The sequence below is a fragment of the Nomascus leucogenys genome, chromosome 20 (assembly GCF_006542625.1).
Source record: "Nomascus leucogenys isolate Asia chromosome 20, Asia_NLE_v1, whole genome shotgun sequence".
Lineage (NCBI taxonomy): Eukaryota > Metazoa > Chordata > Mammalia > Primates > Hylobatidae > Nomascus > Nomascus leucogenys.
In genome coordinates, this window is record NC_044400.1 from 33927098 (window position 1) to 33945666 (window position 18569).

The window sequence follows — 18569 nt, forward strand, 5'->3', positions numbered from 1 at the left end:
CCCTTGGTACCTGTGACTATATTAGAATGTAACGTAGGCTGACCACAGTGGCTCAGACGTGTAATCCCAGCACTTTGGGAAGCTGAGGCAGGTGGATCACTTGAGGTCAGGAGTTCGAGACCAGCCTGGCCAACATGGTGAAACCCTGTCTCTACTAAAAATACAAAAAATTAGCCATGTGTGGTGGTGGGCGCCTGTAATCCCAGCTACTCAGGAGGCTGAGGCAGGAGAATTGCTTGAACCCGGGAGGCAGAGGTTGCAGTGAGCTAAGATTGCACCATTGTACTCCAGCCTGGGGGACAGAGCAAGACTCCATCACAAGAAAAAACAACAAAAAAAGGTAATTTGGTTAAGAAGTCATACTAGATTAAGGTGAGCTGTAAGTCCAATGACTGGTGTCCATACAAGGAGGGAGGGAGAGACAGAAGTAGAGAGAGAGAGAGAAAAGGAAGGGGAGAGAAGGAGAGAGAGAGAGAGAAAGGAGGATGGGAGAGGCAGAGAGAGACAGAGAAGAATGCCATTTAAAGTTGGAGGCAGGGACTGGAGTGGTGCACGTGCAAGCCAGGAACACCAAAGATTGCTGGCAATCACAAGAAACCACAGAGGCAAGGAAGGATTCTCCTCTACTGCTTTCACAGAGAGCATGATCCTATCAGACCTTTATTCTGGACTTCTAGCCCCCAGAACCATGAGAGAATAATTTGTACTGTTTTATGCCACCCAGTTCACAGTACTTTGTTATGGCAACCCTAGGAAATTAATAAGGCCAGTTAATAGGGTAGATTACTTTGGTTTTCAAATGTTGAACCAGCTTTGTACAGCAAGAATAAATTCTACTTGGTCAAGGTATATACTGCTGGATTTGATTTGTTAATATTTTATTAATGCATTTTTATATCTATATTCATGAGGAATATTGATCTGTCATTTTCTATATTTGTACACTGTCTGGTTTTGATAGCATGAAAATATTGGCTTCATAAAATAAATTTGGAATGTCCTTGCCTATATTTTAAAAGACACTGTAGAGAAATGGATCATTACCTGGTCAGCTGATTATCTTATCAGTCTGTAATGTCCCTCTGTGTCTCTAGCAATTTTCTTTCCTCAGAATTTTACTCTACGTGACATTAATATAGCCACTCCTGCTTTTCTGTAAATTAATTTCATATTGTGTGAATTTCATATTGTGTGTTTATTTATTTATTTATTTATTTCTTTGAGACGGAGTCTCACTTTGTTGCCTAGGCTGAAGAGCAGTGGCATGATCCCGGCTCACTGCAAACCTCCACTTCCCGGGGATTCACGCGATTCTCCTGCCTCAGCCTCCTGAATAGTTGAAATTACAGGTGTGCACCACCATGACTGGCTAATTTTTGTATTTTCAGTAGGGACGAGGTTTCACCATGTTGGCCAGGCTGGTCTTGAACTCCTGACCTCAGGTGATCCACCCACCTTGGCCTCCCAAAGTGCTGGGATTACAGGCGTGAGTCACCATGCCTGGCCTGTATGTATTTTTCCAGCCTTTTACTGTCAATCTACCTATGCCACTGTATTCAAAGTGAGTTTCTTGTACACAGCACATAGTTGGACGGTTTTTTCTCATTGATTCTGCCAATCTGTGTTTAATTGGTATGTTTAGATTATTTACATTTATTACAATAACTAGTATGTAAGACTTAGGTCTGGCACATTACTATGTGTTTTCTGTACTTCTTTTTTGTTTCTCTTTTCTTTCCTGTGAGTTTTTTTTTTTTGAGACAGAGTCTTGCTCTGTCACCCAGGCTGGAGTGTGGTAGCGGTGGTGCGATCTTGGCTCACTGCAACCTCTGCCTCCCGGGTTCAAGAGATTCTCCTGCATCAGCCTCCTGAGTAGCTGGGATTCAAAAGATTCTCCTGCCTCAGCCTCCTGAGTAGCTGGGATTACAGGCGCCCGCCATCACGCCTGGCGAATTTTTTTGTATTTTTAGTAGAGACAGGGTTTTTACCATGTTGGCTAGGCTGATTTTGAACTCCTGACCTCCAGTGATCCACCTGCCTCGGCCTCCCAAAGTGCTGGGATTGCAGGCGTGAGTCACCGCGCCTGGCCTCCTGTGAGTTTTAGTCTATCTTGATGTATTTATGTATATAATTTATATGTTATTTTATAGCTGAGGCAAAATAGCTACACTAAACTTTCATAGTCAAGAGGCACTGTGTAAAGGAGGTTAGTATGAATACACTGAAACAGAAGGTTTAGGGATCATAAACCTTTCAGCTGTCAAGTTACCTTTCTTGAGATAGTTTTTGAAGAGCAAGTCTCAATAAGCATTTAGACTCTTGTAGTGTGGCTTGAAATGCTACCAGGCAAATTCCTAAATATTTTTTCTATGGAATTCTTGTGGCGTGAAGAGATGTTTAGTGGTTCATATCCTACTTCCCCTAAAAGGCAACACTTCTTGACCTCTGGAAATCTCACCTTCTTTCCAAACCTCAGAGTACACTTGTGAGGAAGAAAAGCTGGGAAATGTAGCCGCCTCTGTACTTCCATTCAGAGACTGAACTGTTAGCATCTCCACCTCTGCTTAATTAGTCAGTACTCCATCCAAGTTGGACTCATCTTGAGCCTTCAAGAAAACCCTTAGCGCAGTTTCCAAATGGAATTTATGTAAGAGAATGGGAAATGTGACTAATTATCTAGAGACTCACATTTCTTTGTACATATATTATATTTGAGACTAATGGCACTTAAAGTCCATCAGTAGAAATATTTGCAGGTACTTGCAAAGTACGATCAGCATTTTCAATCATATGTGGGTTTATTAAAAGGTTATTCTCAGGTTCCACCAGAACAACAAAACATTCATTGACGGCTTACCCTAGACCACTCCAAGAGCTTTGTATATTTGTTAAAAGATCTTTTGGCAGAAATGCTTACAATGCATGTATATTTTAGCATCTTAGGAACTACTGTGGACTAAGAACTGTGTTACACAGTAACCCAGTACAGCTCTTCCACAATGACTCTGGAAGCCACAGGTATCATCCATCAGTACTCTGGGAGCTGTTAACACGTGGGTTTTACAAAAACCAAGGCTGTTACTTAACCATTAAACTGCAATTCCAATAAATACACACAGCTTGCTACGGCAAAGGGTAATTTTCTAGGTTTTATATTCTACGGGACATACTTAAACACTAGAGCCTCAAGATTTTGTAACAAAAATTTATGGTTTTTTTGAAACCGGAAAATTGTGATTCTGTTTTTCTCTTCTATTTTAATTAAGTTTATACCAATTTCATGCATTAATATCAAATGTTTCTGGGGAAACTAACCTTTGACCCGGACGTCACTGTACCTCTGAAAGTGGTGGTAAGCAGCTTTCCAGGGGTTCCGATAGTGACGAAGCAAAGTAATGGGGGGTCTTGGACGCACTGGGACATACCTCACACCTTCCTCATCTATTAAAGAGAAGACATTAAACAACTTAGTAACATTGTCAACAATCCTCAAAGTTCAATTCCAGTAAGTGAGGTATGAGTGAGGCTGACTATGTAACGAGCCTCTGGGTTGCACTCTGACTTTATTGGGAAGCGTCATAACACAAGTCAGCCTGTTGACCATTACCAATATACTCCTTGGGAGGAGACTTGCGCTTCTCAGCCTTCACCAGAAGACTCTTGGCAGTGGACTTCTCATCATCAGTGCTGTTTGTCTCCATCATGTCACCTTCTTCTGTTGAGATCACATGCTGTTGCTTTCGAGGCTTTTTCCTTGGGGAGGCACCAGGTGGTAGGTCACTTGTAGGCATGGACAGGTTGTTTGCCAGCAATGCAAGAGATGGAGACACAGTGTTGGTAGCCAGCGGAGGAACTGCTGTCATAGGAAAAGGAGCACACATATCTGTAAGAACTCAAACATAACAGAAAGTTTTACTTACTTCCTTCCAACAAAGACAACGATTAAGAAGACAGCACAGAGCACCAACATTTATTGAGTCTTCCTATGTGTCTGGCACTGTGCTAAGCACTCTGGGCAGAAGCTGCAAACTCCTCCCTAATAGCCCATATCTTCATCTTCCTTGGTTCCAGGACCTCCCTTTGACAAGGGCACAATGATAGTCAGCTAAAGAATGTACTTCCTAGCCTCCATTATAGGTGTGGTCATCTAAGATGGAAGTAGAAGTGTTTTGTAGCACTTTTAGCAAATTTCCAGGAGGGAGAGAGAGAGCAGGCGTGATCTACTCCTTGTCTTCCTTCTGTGATCCTGGAACTCAGATGAGATGGCTGCAGCATCAGCAGCTGTCCTGAATCAAGAGCATGAAGGTCAAATCCTAGGGGTGGTGGGGCAAAGAGGTGGAAGGAGCCTGGCTTTCTAATAATTTGATGAAGTCCACACACCATCCCTGAACTGTTTGCCTCAGGACTTGCTCCAAAGGAGATAACAGGACCTTATGAGTGAAGCTACTATTTTTCACACTTTTTAAACATAAATGTCTAGCAGGTAACCTATTAACTCATTATCGTAAAAATCATCTGAATAAGTAGGCATTATTATTATCCTCCAATTCACAAATGAGAAAATATGGCACAAGTCACACAAGTATGAAGTGGGCAAGCTGGGACTGACAGAGGCAGTCTGGCTTCAGAGCTTGGACTCTCACCGACCACAGTGTGCTACCTCCAGATAAAAAGCATGTGTTGTGAGGACGTAAACATTTGCTTGAGCTTGTATGAATCATACATCTAGGAATTTAAAAATCATGTTAAGGGCTCACCTAAACTCTTATTTTCACTCTGCCACATACTTGCCCTATTTTCCTCTACCCACTCTGCTGCCCACTCCAACAGTCATACCCTAAACTTTCCTGTCACCATTAAATAGAAACTGCCTCACACCCAATCTCAATTTCTAGCATCCAACTCCCTAGGTAAATCCAACTCTCTTTCCAGGTTCCTCCCCTCAGTACTCAGCCTCCAGTACTCCTTAGGCCTACAAGGAACCTGTTCATCAGACCACGCTCCTGCAAGTCACTCATCCCTCTTATGTCTATCCTCCCCCATCACCAGGTCTGAACCCTATAATCACTGTATTCCTTTTCTTCCTTCATTGTCCCTTCTTTTTCTTGCTTTACTGTGTTCACTTAGCAAAAGGACAAGAGGTTAAATCCTATTCTCCAACTAGTCTGCACCTACGCAACTGAATGTCACCAGAGGGAGACACGCTACCATGCTGACTGGCCTCACTTGGACAACCCTATCTACTAAGTCCAGTCTCTCTCGGGATGACTACTTCACACCTTCTTCTCCCTCAAACACTCGATGCCTCCTCCACCATCTGTACTCTCAGTGGATGGCCTTGCTTTCTATTTTACTGAAAAAGATAGATGCAATCACAAGAACATGTCCATCAAGTCCCACCACCTCATCTCTCCATCTCCACTGTGTCCCTATATTCTCCTTCTCTCCATGCTTTCAGCAAAGGCCAACCTCTTCAGGTACACACATATCCCACCCACTCTCGCCTCCTCAAACAATGCTCCAGGAATTCACAACTTTCTCCTGCATCATCAATTCTTCTCACTCTACTGGATCATTCCCATTAACATACAAAACTCTTATTTGTCCCATCTTAAAAAAATCTTCTTCTTGGCCAAGCATGGGGGCTCACGTAATCCTAGCACTTTGGGAGGCTAAGGCAGGCAGGCAGATCATAAGGTCAGGAGTTCAAGACCAGCCTGGCCAACACGGTGAAACCCCATCTCTACTAAAAATATAAAAATTAGCCAGGTGTGGTGGCAGGTGCCTGTAATCCCTGCTACTCAGGAGGCTGAGGCAGAAGAACTGCTTGAAACCAGAAGGCAGAGGTTGCAGTGAGCCAAGATCACGCCACTGCACTCTATCCTGGGCGAAAGAACACAACTCCATCTAAAAAAAAAAAAAAATCTTCTTCTTGACATCATGTCACTTCAAACACCTTTTTTCTCTTCCTTTAGAACAAATGCCTCAAATGTGCTGTTTATATATAATGTCTCCATCTCTCCCGGCTTTCTCCTGAACTTGCCCCCAGTCATGCTTTTACCCCATCATTACACAAAAACTGCTTTTCTCAAGACCTCTGTGACCTCTGTTTGCCAAATCCAAAGGTCACTGCTCAGACCTCATCTTCCTTCATCTCTGAAGAGCATGTGATCCACCTGATCATTCTCTCCTCCGTGAAATATTTTTGTTCTTGCAACTTCCAGGACACCACATACTATAAGTGATATTCCTACCCTGTGTTCCCTCCGTTCAGCCTCCTTTGCTGGACTTTACTTCCTCCCCCATCTCATGATAGTGCACTATCCTAAGACTAGATCATGGACTGCTTCTGTCTTTATCAACATTCATTCCCTAAGTGATTTGAACCACTCATCCAGGCTCATGACTTTAAACACAATTTATATATATAATGACAACTCCCAAATTTATATCTGCAACTTCATTTTCTATTCCAAAAGCCAGCCTCATAGATCCAACTATTTATTTGATGTCTACATTTGAAATGTCTAACAGACATCTGAAACTTACCCTATCAAAAACTAAACTCCTAATCTTTCCCTACAAAACATGGTCCTCCAGCAGGCTTTCCTAATTCAGCCAATGGCAACTCTATGGCTTCCAGCTGCTAAGGCCAAAAATCTTGGAAGTTGTCCCAGATACTGTTCGCTCACACTCAACATCCAATCATTAAACACTCTTAGCTCTACCTTAAAAACATAAACAGAATCCTACCACCTCACACCACTTCCACTACTACCACCCTGGTTGAGCCTTCATTGTTCCTGGCAATTAATGTAACAGCCGCTTGACAGGTCTCCTCAATTCCATCCCTGCTCCCAGAGTCTGTTCTTTCCCCAGCAGCCAGAGTGTTTATCTTCAGTCCTAAGTGAGCGCTTGGCACTGCTCTGCTCACACTCCCTGCTCTGCTCCAACAGCTCCCTGCCAACCCCAGCAAAGCCAAAGCCTTTACAATAGCCTGTGGGCCCTGTTCAACCATGATCTGATCCTGCTGCCTGCCACTCCCCGTATTACTTAGCTCCAGCGACCTTTGGTTCTTTGCTATATTTTGAGCACATCACGCATGCTCCTATCTCAAGATTTTTGTACTTACTGCTCTCTGGCCTGGAATACCCTTTCCCCGGATATCCTCATGGCCAGCAACTTCATTTCTTTAATGTCTCTACTCAATGGTCACTTCCTCAGTGAGGCTTTCTCCTAAAACCCTTTATACAAATTCCAGCCCTGGCTACAACTTTCCCTTATATTTTGTCCCTGCTTTGTTTCTCCATAGAACTTATCACCCAAACATACATATACACACATACATACATATATAATTTAGTCATATTTTTGCTTTTGTCTCCCTCACTAGAATGTAAGATCTAAGAGGATAAGGTTGCATTTGTCTTACACAAAGTTGCATTGTCAGTGCCCAGAACAATTCCTGGAATAGACCCCTATAGGTTGAGGTAGGACTACAGGCAGTTTTCTAGCATAGAGTGGTAAAAGGAACCAGCCAAAAAGAGCAGATGAGTAGCATAACTGAGGGTGCTTCATTTTCCCTTCTGGATTACTCATGGTATCTTTCAAAGAAAGTGCCAAGGGTAAATATACCCGCAGAAAGAGATCTCATGGCAGAATAAATAAACAGATGAGTAAATAAACAGTACATTAAAAAAAACTATAGACATAGCACAATCACACCTCTATCGGGCAAACGACATGAGAAAGAAATGGAGGCCTTCTCACTGAAATAGTAGGTAATACTGGGTACCAGAGCACAAATAACTTGCTTGCTTCTTTGGATTTGTTTATACTTCACACAATTTGTATACTGAATATGTTACTTTTGTAGGAAATACAAAATTCTACATAAATTATTAAAAAAAAAGAAAAGAAAAAAAAGAGAAAAAGAAAACCTCTCGAGTGATTTGACTTTCTCAAACCGGAAGTTTAGAGTTAAGATGAAGTGGTAAAGGAGAAATGAATTGTTTTAAGATTTTACTAATCACATATAGGTTTTTCAGCAACATAAATCTTACTTGATTGCATAACAAGGCAATGAAACTTGGAATAAATAGTACTAAAGCCATATTGTGACCCCTTTTACATAGTAGCATTTTCTTAATGCACGCAAGGAAACTATGTTGAAGGATATCCATGGGGAAATATTAATCTCTTTCATGATTTTGGCCAGAAATTAAACTTAATTACAAAAGGGAAGCAAAGTAGTTTTAGTTTTCACAATGAGTTTATTGCTTTCTTCTACTTATCAAAAACTCATGACATGCAACATCTAAAATGGGTATCCGGGAGTCTTGGCTGAGGGTTACAGAAGAATCTGGATGCTGGAGGAGAATTAGGGAAGGGGAAGAGGCAATTGCCAATGGAGAGTATTCTATGGACGGACTTACCAGAAACTGGCCTCATGATATCCATTGGTTCTACTTCTTCTTTCACTTTAATTTCAGGAACAGGAGGGCCCAAGACGGAGGAGAGACTGCTACCCACAGTGACTGATGGAGGTGGTGCAGCTGCAATGGTGGTGACGGGTGGAGTGATGGGGACCGCTCCAGGAATGGTTGAAAGGGCAACAGCTGGTTGTGACGGGGGACTGGCTGCTGCAATCATAGTTGGAATGGTCGGTGGGGGCTGCTGGGCAGTTGGAGGGACGGCAATGGTAGGCTGATCATTATTTTGATTGGATACAGTCTCCATGGACACAGTGACGGGAGTGGCCATAGACACGTGAATTTCAGACTTGGGTTTGGCACTAAAACACAAAAGAAAAGCACAGTAGCAAATAAGAAAAAAACTGCCTTCATCTACAACATCTCAGAGGATGAGTATTTGTCCAATTATTTCTGTCCAGCACACTGTACAATTTATACTCTATTTCCTTTTTTAAAATTTTTAATTAAAAAAAAATTTTGAGACAGGGTCTCACTCTGTTACCCATGCTGGAGTGCAGTGGCGTGGTCTTGGCTCACTGCAACTTCTGTCTTCTGGGCTCAAGGGATTCTCCCCCCTCATCCTCCTGAGTAGCCGGGACTACAGGTGTGTGCCACCATGCCAGGCTAATTTTTGTTATTTTTTTGTGGAGATGAGGTTTCACCATGTTGCCCAGGCTGATCTCCAACTCCTGAGCTCAAGTGATCCACCTGCCTCGGCCTCCCAAAGTGCTGGGATTACAGGTGTGAGCCACTGTGCCCAGCTCTAATACTCTATTTCTTGACTTTAAAGTTTAACGAAGCAATTTTAAATGGAAATCAGGTTTTAAAGATATACTGTACGTCCTGCTCCCAAGTTTCTATAAGCAGTAATAAAATTAACTAAGAAAATAACACTTTAAAGAACTCACTCAAAGTCGTATCGTCATAGCACAACCAATTTTCATAATATTAATGTACCTTTTCTCCCAGAATTCTGTAATATATATGTTGTCTTTGGAGTGGTTATTTTTCTTTTTTTTTTCTTTAGCTACAGTTGTAATTGAGAGGGGCTGAGGTTGAGCTGATTACTAATGGCCAATGCCTAATCAACCATTCCTGTATAAATTGAATTTCCATAAAAACTCAAAAAGACTGGGTTCAGGAGCTTCTGGGATAGCTAGCACATGGAAATTCTTGGAGGGCAGGCGTGCCTGGAGAGGCCATGGAAGCTTCACATCCCTTCTCCCAGGCCTTATGCGTCTGTTCCATTTGGTTGGTCATCTGCATCCTCTGTAATAGCCTTTATGAAAATAGGTTAATGTACGTGAAGTGTTTTCCTGAGTTCTGTGTGCTGTTCTAGCAAATTAATCAAACTTATGCATGGGAACTAGCTGGTCAGAAGAACAAGTAAAACCACCTGGGGCTTGCATTTGGCATTGAAAGTTGGGTGCAGTCTTCCACATGTTCTCACTCATAGGTAGGAATTGAACAATGAGAACACTTGGACACAGGAAGGGGAACATCACACACCGGCGCCTGTCATGGGGTGGGGGGAGGGGGGAGGGACAGCATTAGGAGATATATCTAATGTAAACGACAAGTTAATGGGTGCTGCACACCAACATGGTGCATGTATACATATGTAACAAACCTGCACCTTGTGCACATGTACCCTAGAACTTAAAGTATAATTAAAAAAAAAAAAATTAAAAAAAAAAAAGAAAGTTAGGTGCAGTCTTGTGGGACTGAGCCCTCAACCTGTGAGATCTGACACTATCTCCAAGTGTCATAATTGAATTAGAGGGCACCCACCTGGTGTCTTCTGCAAAACTGATTGGTTGGTTGCCGGGGAAAAATCCTCCCCCACTTCTTACTAACCAAAGGTCACATAAGTTTCTGTGTTGTTGTTGAATGAGAGAAGACAAAAACAAAAACACTTTGGTTTTTACTCCTATATTCTCAGATGAGCAATTGTATACTTGGGATTTTTAACCCATAGAAATGAAAATATTGAGTTGGGCACAGTGGCTCATGCCTATAAATTCCCAGCAGTTTGGGAAGGTGAGGCAGAAGAATCATCTGAGGCCAGGAGATCGAGACCAGCCTGGGCAAAATAGTAAGACCCCATTTCTTAAAAAAAAATTTTTTTTTAATTTGCCAGGTGCACTGGCATACACCTGTAGTTCCAGCTACTAAGGACGCTGAGTGCCCAGGAGTCTGAAGTTGCAATGAGCTGTAACTGTAACACTGGCACTCCAGCCTGCGCAACAGAGGGACTAGAAGTTCTGGAATATAAAAGTGTAAACACTGAAAGGGGAAAAAAAAGAAAAGACACTAGAGAGTCTGAACTGCATGTTTGAATAGGTATAAGAAAGAACTGGCTAGGCGTGGTGGCTCACGCCTATAATCCCAGTGCTTTGGGAGGCCATGGCAGGAAGATCGCTTAAGCCCAGGAATTCGAGACTAGCCTAGTTAACGTAGGGAAACTCCAAAACTACAAAAACACAAACATGAGCTGGGCGTGGTGGTGTGTGCCTGTGGTCCTAGCGACTCTGGAGGCTGAAGAGCAGGAGGACTGCTTGAGCCTGGGAGGTTGAGGCTGCAATGAGTTATGATGGCACCACTGAACTTCAGCCACAACAGAGCGAGACCCTGTCTCTTAAAAAAAAAAGATAAATTACGACAAAATATTAAAACAGTTACACTGTTTGATTACTATTATTTTCTCTATTTTCCCAGATATTTACAGATTTTCATATTGAGAAGGCTTTAAGACAAAGTTGAAGATATCTAGAAAGAAAAAGAGAAAAGAGAGATAAATAAATGAGAGAAAAAATAAAAAAAAATCAATTCCAGAAGTTCACCTGACAAATAAGAGTTCCCCCAAAAAAGGGAGGAGATGAAAATTGAGTAGCAGAAAACAAATTACGAAAGAAATAATACATCAAGATTTCCCTGTATCGACCAATACAAGTTTTCAGACTGAAGAGACCACTGAGTATCCAGCACATATAAAAACAACCAACTGGTACAACAAACCACCATGGCACATGTATACCTATGTAACAAACCTGCACGTTCTGCACATGTATCCCAGAACTTAAAGTATAAAAAAAGGCCGGGCACAGTGGCTCACGCCTGTAATCCCAGCACTTTGGGAGGCCGAGGTAGAAGGATCACGAGGTCAGGAGTTCGAGACCAGCCTGGCTAACATGGTGAAACCGTCTCTACTAAAGATACAAAAAATTAGTGGGGCGCAGTGGTGAGCACCTGTAATCCCAGCTACTCAGGAGGCTGAGGCAGGAGAATCACTTGAACCCAGGAGGCAGAGGTTGCAGTGAGCTGAGATCACTCCACTGCACTCCAACCTGGGCGACAGGGCGAGACTCCGTCTCAAAAAACAACCAACCCAAATTCTACTGTCAAGTTTTTGAACACTGAGAACAAAGATCATTAAAGCGTTCAGAAAGAAATGAACACATAAGATATAAAGATCAGCACTCAAAAATCTGGGTTTTCAAAAGTAAAAACAAAATGTAGAAGACAACAGAGTAATACCTTTATATGTATGTCACACTCTCTCATATATATGAGTGAGACAGATGACAGAGATAGAGAGAGAGAGAGAGAGAGAGAGACTCTCTCACTGTGTTGCCTAGGCTGGAGTGCAGTGGCATGATCACGGCTCACTGCGGCCTTAAACTCCCAGACTCAGGTGATCCTCCTGCCTCAGCCTCAGTAGCTGGGACTAAAGGTATGTGCCATCATGGCTAAGTTTTGTATTTTTTGTAGAGGCGGGGTTTCGCCATATTGACCAGGCTGGTCTCGTACTCCTGGACTCAAGCAATCTGCCTGCCTTGGTTTCCTGAAGCTCTGGGGTGAGCCACCACACCCGGCTAATATTTTTAAAGAGCAATGATTTCCCATCTAAAATTCTGCCTGCCATTCTAGCATTTAAGAGTGAGGAGTTGTGTTTCAGGAATGATGGAGTAGACATACTTTTTCCTATTCTTCCCACAAAGTATAGCTGAAAATTGTGAGTGTTATAATATAAACCAAGCACAACGAGCTGCTGAAAAGTGAGGAGAAAAAGGCACATTGTCTAGGGACCTCAGGACCCCAGGAACGGCATGGCAGTCAGTTCCCTGGATTTGCTTTTTGCCTTGTGTGCCCTGGACAGGGCGCTGGAGAAGCTGATAACATGGAAATGCCAAAGAGCAGAGACAAAAAAAAGTCCCAAGAAAAGCCTACTCTGTCTAGCCCAAGAACCAACAAAAAGGGGTGGCTTGGCATGATGAAAATCCTGTAGACAATAATTGCTGTACTCCAGTGAAACGTCACAGAAAACAACTGCGGCCCTGGCAAAGGCTGAGAAGAGTCTAGACTTCCCTAGCCAGGTTGTAATGAGAGGCTTCAATCTCCTCCCCATCCCACTACTCATGCGGTATCATCAGAGGCCAACTGGGAACTTGGCCTTCACTGATCACCTGGCAGTAACAAGGCAATGCCCCCTCTTCCCTGCTGGGGTAGTTTGAAAGGAGGCCTGCTGAAGTATAACCTACATATAAATCCAGTCTTATAACTTAACACTTAAAATGTCCAGTTCCAAACGGAAAATCACTCATTAAGAAACAGGAAAATAACAACTTGAATAAGAATGATGAAGGAATTATCTGACAAGGACTTTAAAGCAGATATCATAAATATGTGTTAATATGCAATTACAAATTCACTTGAAATGAATGAAAAAAATAGAAAAATCTTAGTAAAAAAACCAAAGTTATAAAAATTTTGGAACCAAATAGAAATTAAAGAAATAAAAAATATAATAACTGAAATAAGATGGTCTTGCTGTGTTGGTGAGGCTGGAGTGCAGTGGCTCTTCACAGGCATGATCATTGAGCACCATAGCCTCCAACTCTTGGCCTCAAATGATCCTCCCTCCTCAGCCTCCTGAGTAGCTGGGACTATACAGGTAAGAGCCATCGCATCTGCCTTAGAATCAATGAGGCCGAAGACAGATCAGTATAATTAGCCTAATCTGAACAATATAGAGAAAACAGACTGAAGAGTGTGGACAGAATAAAGATGTTTTCTGATATGCCAAGTATGAAAAACTGACATCTTGGGCATTCTGTCACTACTACTGAAGAGGTGCTCTTACAAATCAAGTGGGTAAATCAAGAAAAAGGAAGCATACAAGCTCCAGGTGACAAGGTGAAGGGAAATCAGAGCCTGGCGGAGAAAGGAGGCACCAGGAACAACAGCTGGGCACCGAGTCCAGACAGGCACCGATACAGACTGGGGCAGGCAGAAGCAGGGCTTCAAGGAGAGATATGATCAAGCAAAAGCACAAATGACAGAGATCTGACAGGTTTAACTCATTTAGAGCAGTTCTGTAGGTTTGGTAGAAAGTTTGAAGATAAACTAGTGATACCTAGAAAAACCTACACAAACATTATAAGCCTTGTAGTACTACATAACTTAAAAAAATTAAATTTACTTATATTGACAGCTATTGGATTTCCTTTTTTAATCTATTTTATATTTTTCAATATCTTAATTTTCCTTAAAAGTTTTGTTTGTTTTGAATTAGTAATGCATTCACATGTTTCAAATGATATATCAAGAAAGCTCCCTTCTTCTAACCCATCTACTATTATCTTCCACACAATATCACTATACCTCAGCATTCCACTGACTCTAAGACGGCAACAGTTATAAAATGAACCATTATTTTGTGCATACTTAAAAATGCAATAACTGAATTCTAGAATATTAAGATGTCATCAGTTTTAAGATACTGATTTTAGAGATGCTATGGTTTTAAAACCTTGTTTATCACAATCAATGAAATATAATAATTTCTTGTATGACCTTAGAGTACTTATGAATGAGACATAAGCAAATACAGATGTTTTTTCTTTCTCTTCTTTTTTTTTTTTTTGAGACAGGGTCTGGCTCTGTTGCCCAGACTGGAGTACAGTGGCACGATCAGGACTCACTGCAGCCTCGACCTCCCAGGCTCAAGTAATCCTTCCACCTCAGCCTCCCAGTAGCTTGGGACCAGAGGTGTGCACCACCACACCCGACTAATTTTTGTATTTTTCGCAGAGATAGAGTTTTGCCATGTTGTCCAGGCTAGTCTCAAACTCCTGGGCTCAAGCGATCCACCCACCTCAGCCTCCCCTCCCCAACCCCTCTAGCAGCTGAGACTACAGGGGTGTACCACCATGCCCAGCTAATTTTTTTTTTTTTTTATATTTTAGTAGAGGCAAGGTCTTGCTATGTTGCCCAGGCTGGTCTCGAACTCCTGAGCTCAAGTGATCCTCCCCTCTTGGCCTCCCAAAATGCTGAGATTACAAGTGTGAGCCACTGCACCTGGCCCAAATGTTATTTTCTTACCCAACCTCCCTGCTTATTTCAAAACTGTCATAGCATATACCTCATACCTTGCTTTTTTTTTTTTTTTTTTTTTGACTCAATTGGGTTGCTTTTTTGACTTGTAACTATATTTTATTTACCCAGTCCCCTGTTTGTGGAGTAGAGTATAAAGACCAATACAGATAACAACATTCAACAGACTAAAAAACTACAAATTTAACTGGGAATATTTGGAGGCAGAAGGTGAGCGGAATGCACACAATTCCCCAGGCTCTCCATCCTACCAAGAAATGCAATGCCCAGCCACATGCTGACACAAACCACTTGCTGTCAGAGTCAGACTTCCCAAAGTATGTTGCTTCCTTGCTTCTCTACCCTAAGGAATTTGGGGAACGTGACGGTGGCATGAAAACTACAGGGGTGGGAGGAGGTGCTTGTGAGCTCTGGTGCTGACTGTTCAGGAGAGCTGCATTTCAGAGTGGAGCTGTCCAGGGAGCAGCAAGCCAGCTATGTTTCAACAGAGCCCTTCCAACTCTGGCGTGTTAGCTCTCAGCACGTTGACACCTCGGTCATCTGATACGTGTGCTAGTGTATCCGAATAATAAATTACCACACATACGTGGGAAAGAAAAATGCCTCTGTAATTTTGGTAAATATTGCCAAGTTGCCTTTCCATAAGGGTTATACAGTTTGCATTCTCACCAAGAATAAAAGCACCCAATTACCCACAGCTCTTCCAACAGCATAGTTCAAACTCCTGGGATTTTGCCAGTATGAAAGGTAAACGATGGTGACTCAGTGTGCTCTCAGTTTGCTCATCCCTTGATATAAAGCATTATTCCACATGTTATGGACCACTGATACTTCTTTACCTGTGAACTAAAATTGTTCAAAAAGGTTGTTCATTTTTCTACTGGACTTACTTCTTTATTCTTCATTTCTGGCAGTTATTTACATACTATGAAGATTAGCCGTTAGACTGTGATATGAGTTGGAAATATATCTTCCCAATTCATCATTTGTCTTCCACTTTGCTTATCAAGTTTTTTCTTGACAAAAGTAGTTTGTTTTTTAAATAATTTTTACTGACTCAAATTTCTCTCTCTCTTATTAAAGACAGGGTCTCACTCTATCACCAAGACTGGAATACAGTGGCACGATGCTGGCTCACTGTAGCCTCGACCTCCCAGACTCAAGCAATCCTCCCACCTAAGCCTCCTGAGTAGCCAGGACCACAGGTGCGTGCCACCATGCCCAGCTCATTTTTGTATCTTTTGTAGAGATGGAGTTTGGCCATGTTGCCCAAGCTGGTCTTGAACTCCTGGGTTAGAAGCAATCTGCCCACCTTGGCCTCCCAAATTGCTGGGATTACAGGTGTCAGCCACCATAACCAGCCCTGAGTCAAATTTCCCAAAACTTTCTTTTTATAGATTCTGAATTTTGAGTCATAATGTGTTACGGTTTGGCTCTGTGTCCCCACACAAATCTCATCTTGTAGCTCCCATGATTCCCATGTGTTATGAGAGGGACCCTGTGGGAGATGACTGAATCATGGGGGCGGGTCTTTCTTGTGCCGTTCTCGTGATAGTAACTAAGTCTCATGAGATCTGATGGTTTCAAAAAGGGAGAGTTTCCCTGCACAAGCACTCTCTTTGCCTGCCACCATCCACATAAGATGTGACTTGCTCCTCCTTGCCTTCTGCCATGAATGTGGGGCCTCCCCAGCCACATACATTTATCCATGGTTTTTTCTATCATTATTTGCATATAACTACATAAGTTCAATGTAAAAAACTCCTTTTTAATATTTTTATGGTTTATCTCGATTGGGATAGTGTTAGGCAGGCAAACTAGAAATAGGAATGAAAGGAGAAAACAGAAAGCCCTTTTTACCCATTTTAAAATGTTCTCTGAGAGCTGGGCATAGTGGTATGTGCCTGTGGTCCCCTACTCAGGAGCCTGAGGCAGGACGATGACCTGAGCCGAGGAGTTCAAGGGTTCAGTGAACTGTTCACACCCACTGCACTCCAGTCTGGATGACACAGTGAGACCTCATCTAAAAAATAAGGAAATTTAGTTTGGGCGCAGTGGCTCACACCTGTAATCCCAGCACTTTGGGAGGCCAAGGCAGGCAGAACACTTGAGGTCAGGAGTTCGAGACCAGCCTGGCCAAGATGGTAAAACCCTGCCTCTACTAAAAATACAAAAATTAGCTGGGCATGTTGGTGGATGCCTGTAATCCCAGCTACTCGGGAGGCTGAGGCAGGAGAATCACTTGAATCCAGGAGGTGGAGTTTGCAGTGAGCTGAGATTGTGTCACTGCACTCCAGCCTGGGCGACAAGAGCGAAACTCCATCTCAAAAAAAAAAAAAAGTAAATAAAAAAAGCCACAATGAAAGCATTATATAGCAGAATCAGTGGGCTGCAATGAAAGCATTATTTAGAAGAAAGTTCATAGCCTTAAATATCGAAAACTGTCAGCTGAAAAACTAGAAAACAAACAAACAAACAAAAAAGGAAACAATAAATATAAAATCAGAAACTAATAACTTAGAAAACAGACTAACACTGGCTGGGCATGGTGGCTCATGCCTGTAATGCCAACACTTTGGAAGGCTGAGGTGGATGGATCACCTGAGGCCAGAATTTCGAGACCAGCCTGGCCAACATTTTGAAACTCTGTCTCTACTGAAAATTCAAAAATTAGCCACGTTTGGTGGCACAAGCCTGTGATCCCAGCTACTCAGGAGGCTGAGACACAAGAATCATTTGAACCCAGGAGGCGGAGGTTGCAGTGAACTGAGAACACGCCACTGCACTCCAGCCTGGGTGACAGAATGAGACTCTGTCTCAAAAAAACAAAAAAAAAACACAAACAACAACAACAACAACAAAAAACAGGCTAGGTGTGATAGCTCACGCCTGTAATCCCAGCACTTTGGGAGAACAAGGTGGGCAGATCGCGAGGTCAGGAGATCGAGACCATCCTGGCCAACATGGTAAAACCCCATCTCTACTAAAAATACAAATAAATTAGCTGGGCATGGTGGTGTGCACCTGTAGTCCCAGCTACTCGGGAGGCTGAGGCAGGAGAATCGCTTGAACCTGGGAGGCAGAGGTTGTGGTGAGCCGAGATCGTACCACTGCACTCCAGCCTGGCAACCGAGCGAGACTCCGTCTCTAAACAAAGCAAAACGAACAGAAAAACCCAGACTAACACTAACTCAAGTAGTCGCAGCTACTTTGGAGGCAGAACAGGGAGGATCACTCAAGCCTGGGAGGTCAAGGCTGCAGTGAGCCAAGCCAGGATTGTGCCACTGCACTCTAGCTTGAGTGACACAGTGAGATACTGTCTCAAAAACAAAAAAAGCGAGAGGTGGGGGGGGGCGGCGGGGCAGGGAACGGGTACAGCGGCTTATGCCTGTAATCCCAGCACTTTGGGAGGCCGAGGCAAGTGGATCATTTGAGATTAGGAGTTTGAGACCAGCCTAACCAATATGGGAAAACCCTGTCTCTACTAAAAATACAAAAATTAGCTGGGCACAGTGGCACACGCGTGTAATCTCAGCCACTCGGGAAGCAAAGGCACGAGAATTGCTTGAACCAGGGAGGTGAAGATTACAGTGAGCCGAGATCATGCCACTGCACTCCAGCCTGGGCGACAGAGCAAGACTGTCTCAAAAAAGAGAGAGAGAGAAAAAAAAACGTGTAATTAACACACGGAATTTAATA

The 18569-nt window shown here is 42.7% G+C and overlaps 1 protein-coding gene across 11 annotated transcripts in view; it reads right to left on the reverse strand.

Annotated features, from left to right (window-relative positions):
- The window catches only part of SAP130 (Sin3A associated protein 130), a 90939-nt gene that overhangs the window by 8728 nt on the left and 63642 nt on the right, over positions 1 to 18569 (reverse strand). For all 11 annotated transcript variants that reach the window (XM_030801086.1, XM_030801090.1, XM_030801085.1 and 8 more), the window contains 3 exons: positions 8436 to 8794; positions 3608 to 3856; positions 3316 to 3441 (listed from right to left, as the gene is read on the reverse strand). In XM_030801086.1, the coding sequence (XP_030656946.1) occupies positions 3316 to 3441; positions 3608 to 3856; positions 8436 to 8794 (734 nt within the window). The remainder of the gene's footprint in view (positions 1 to 3315; positions 3442 to 3607; positions 3857 to 8435; positions 8795 to 18569) is intronic.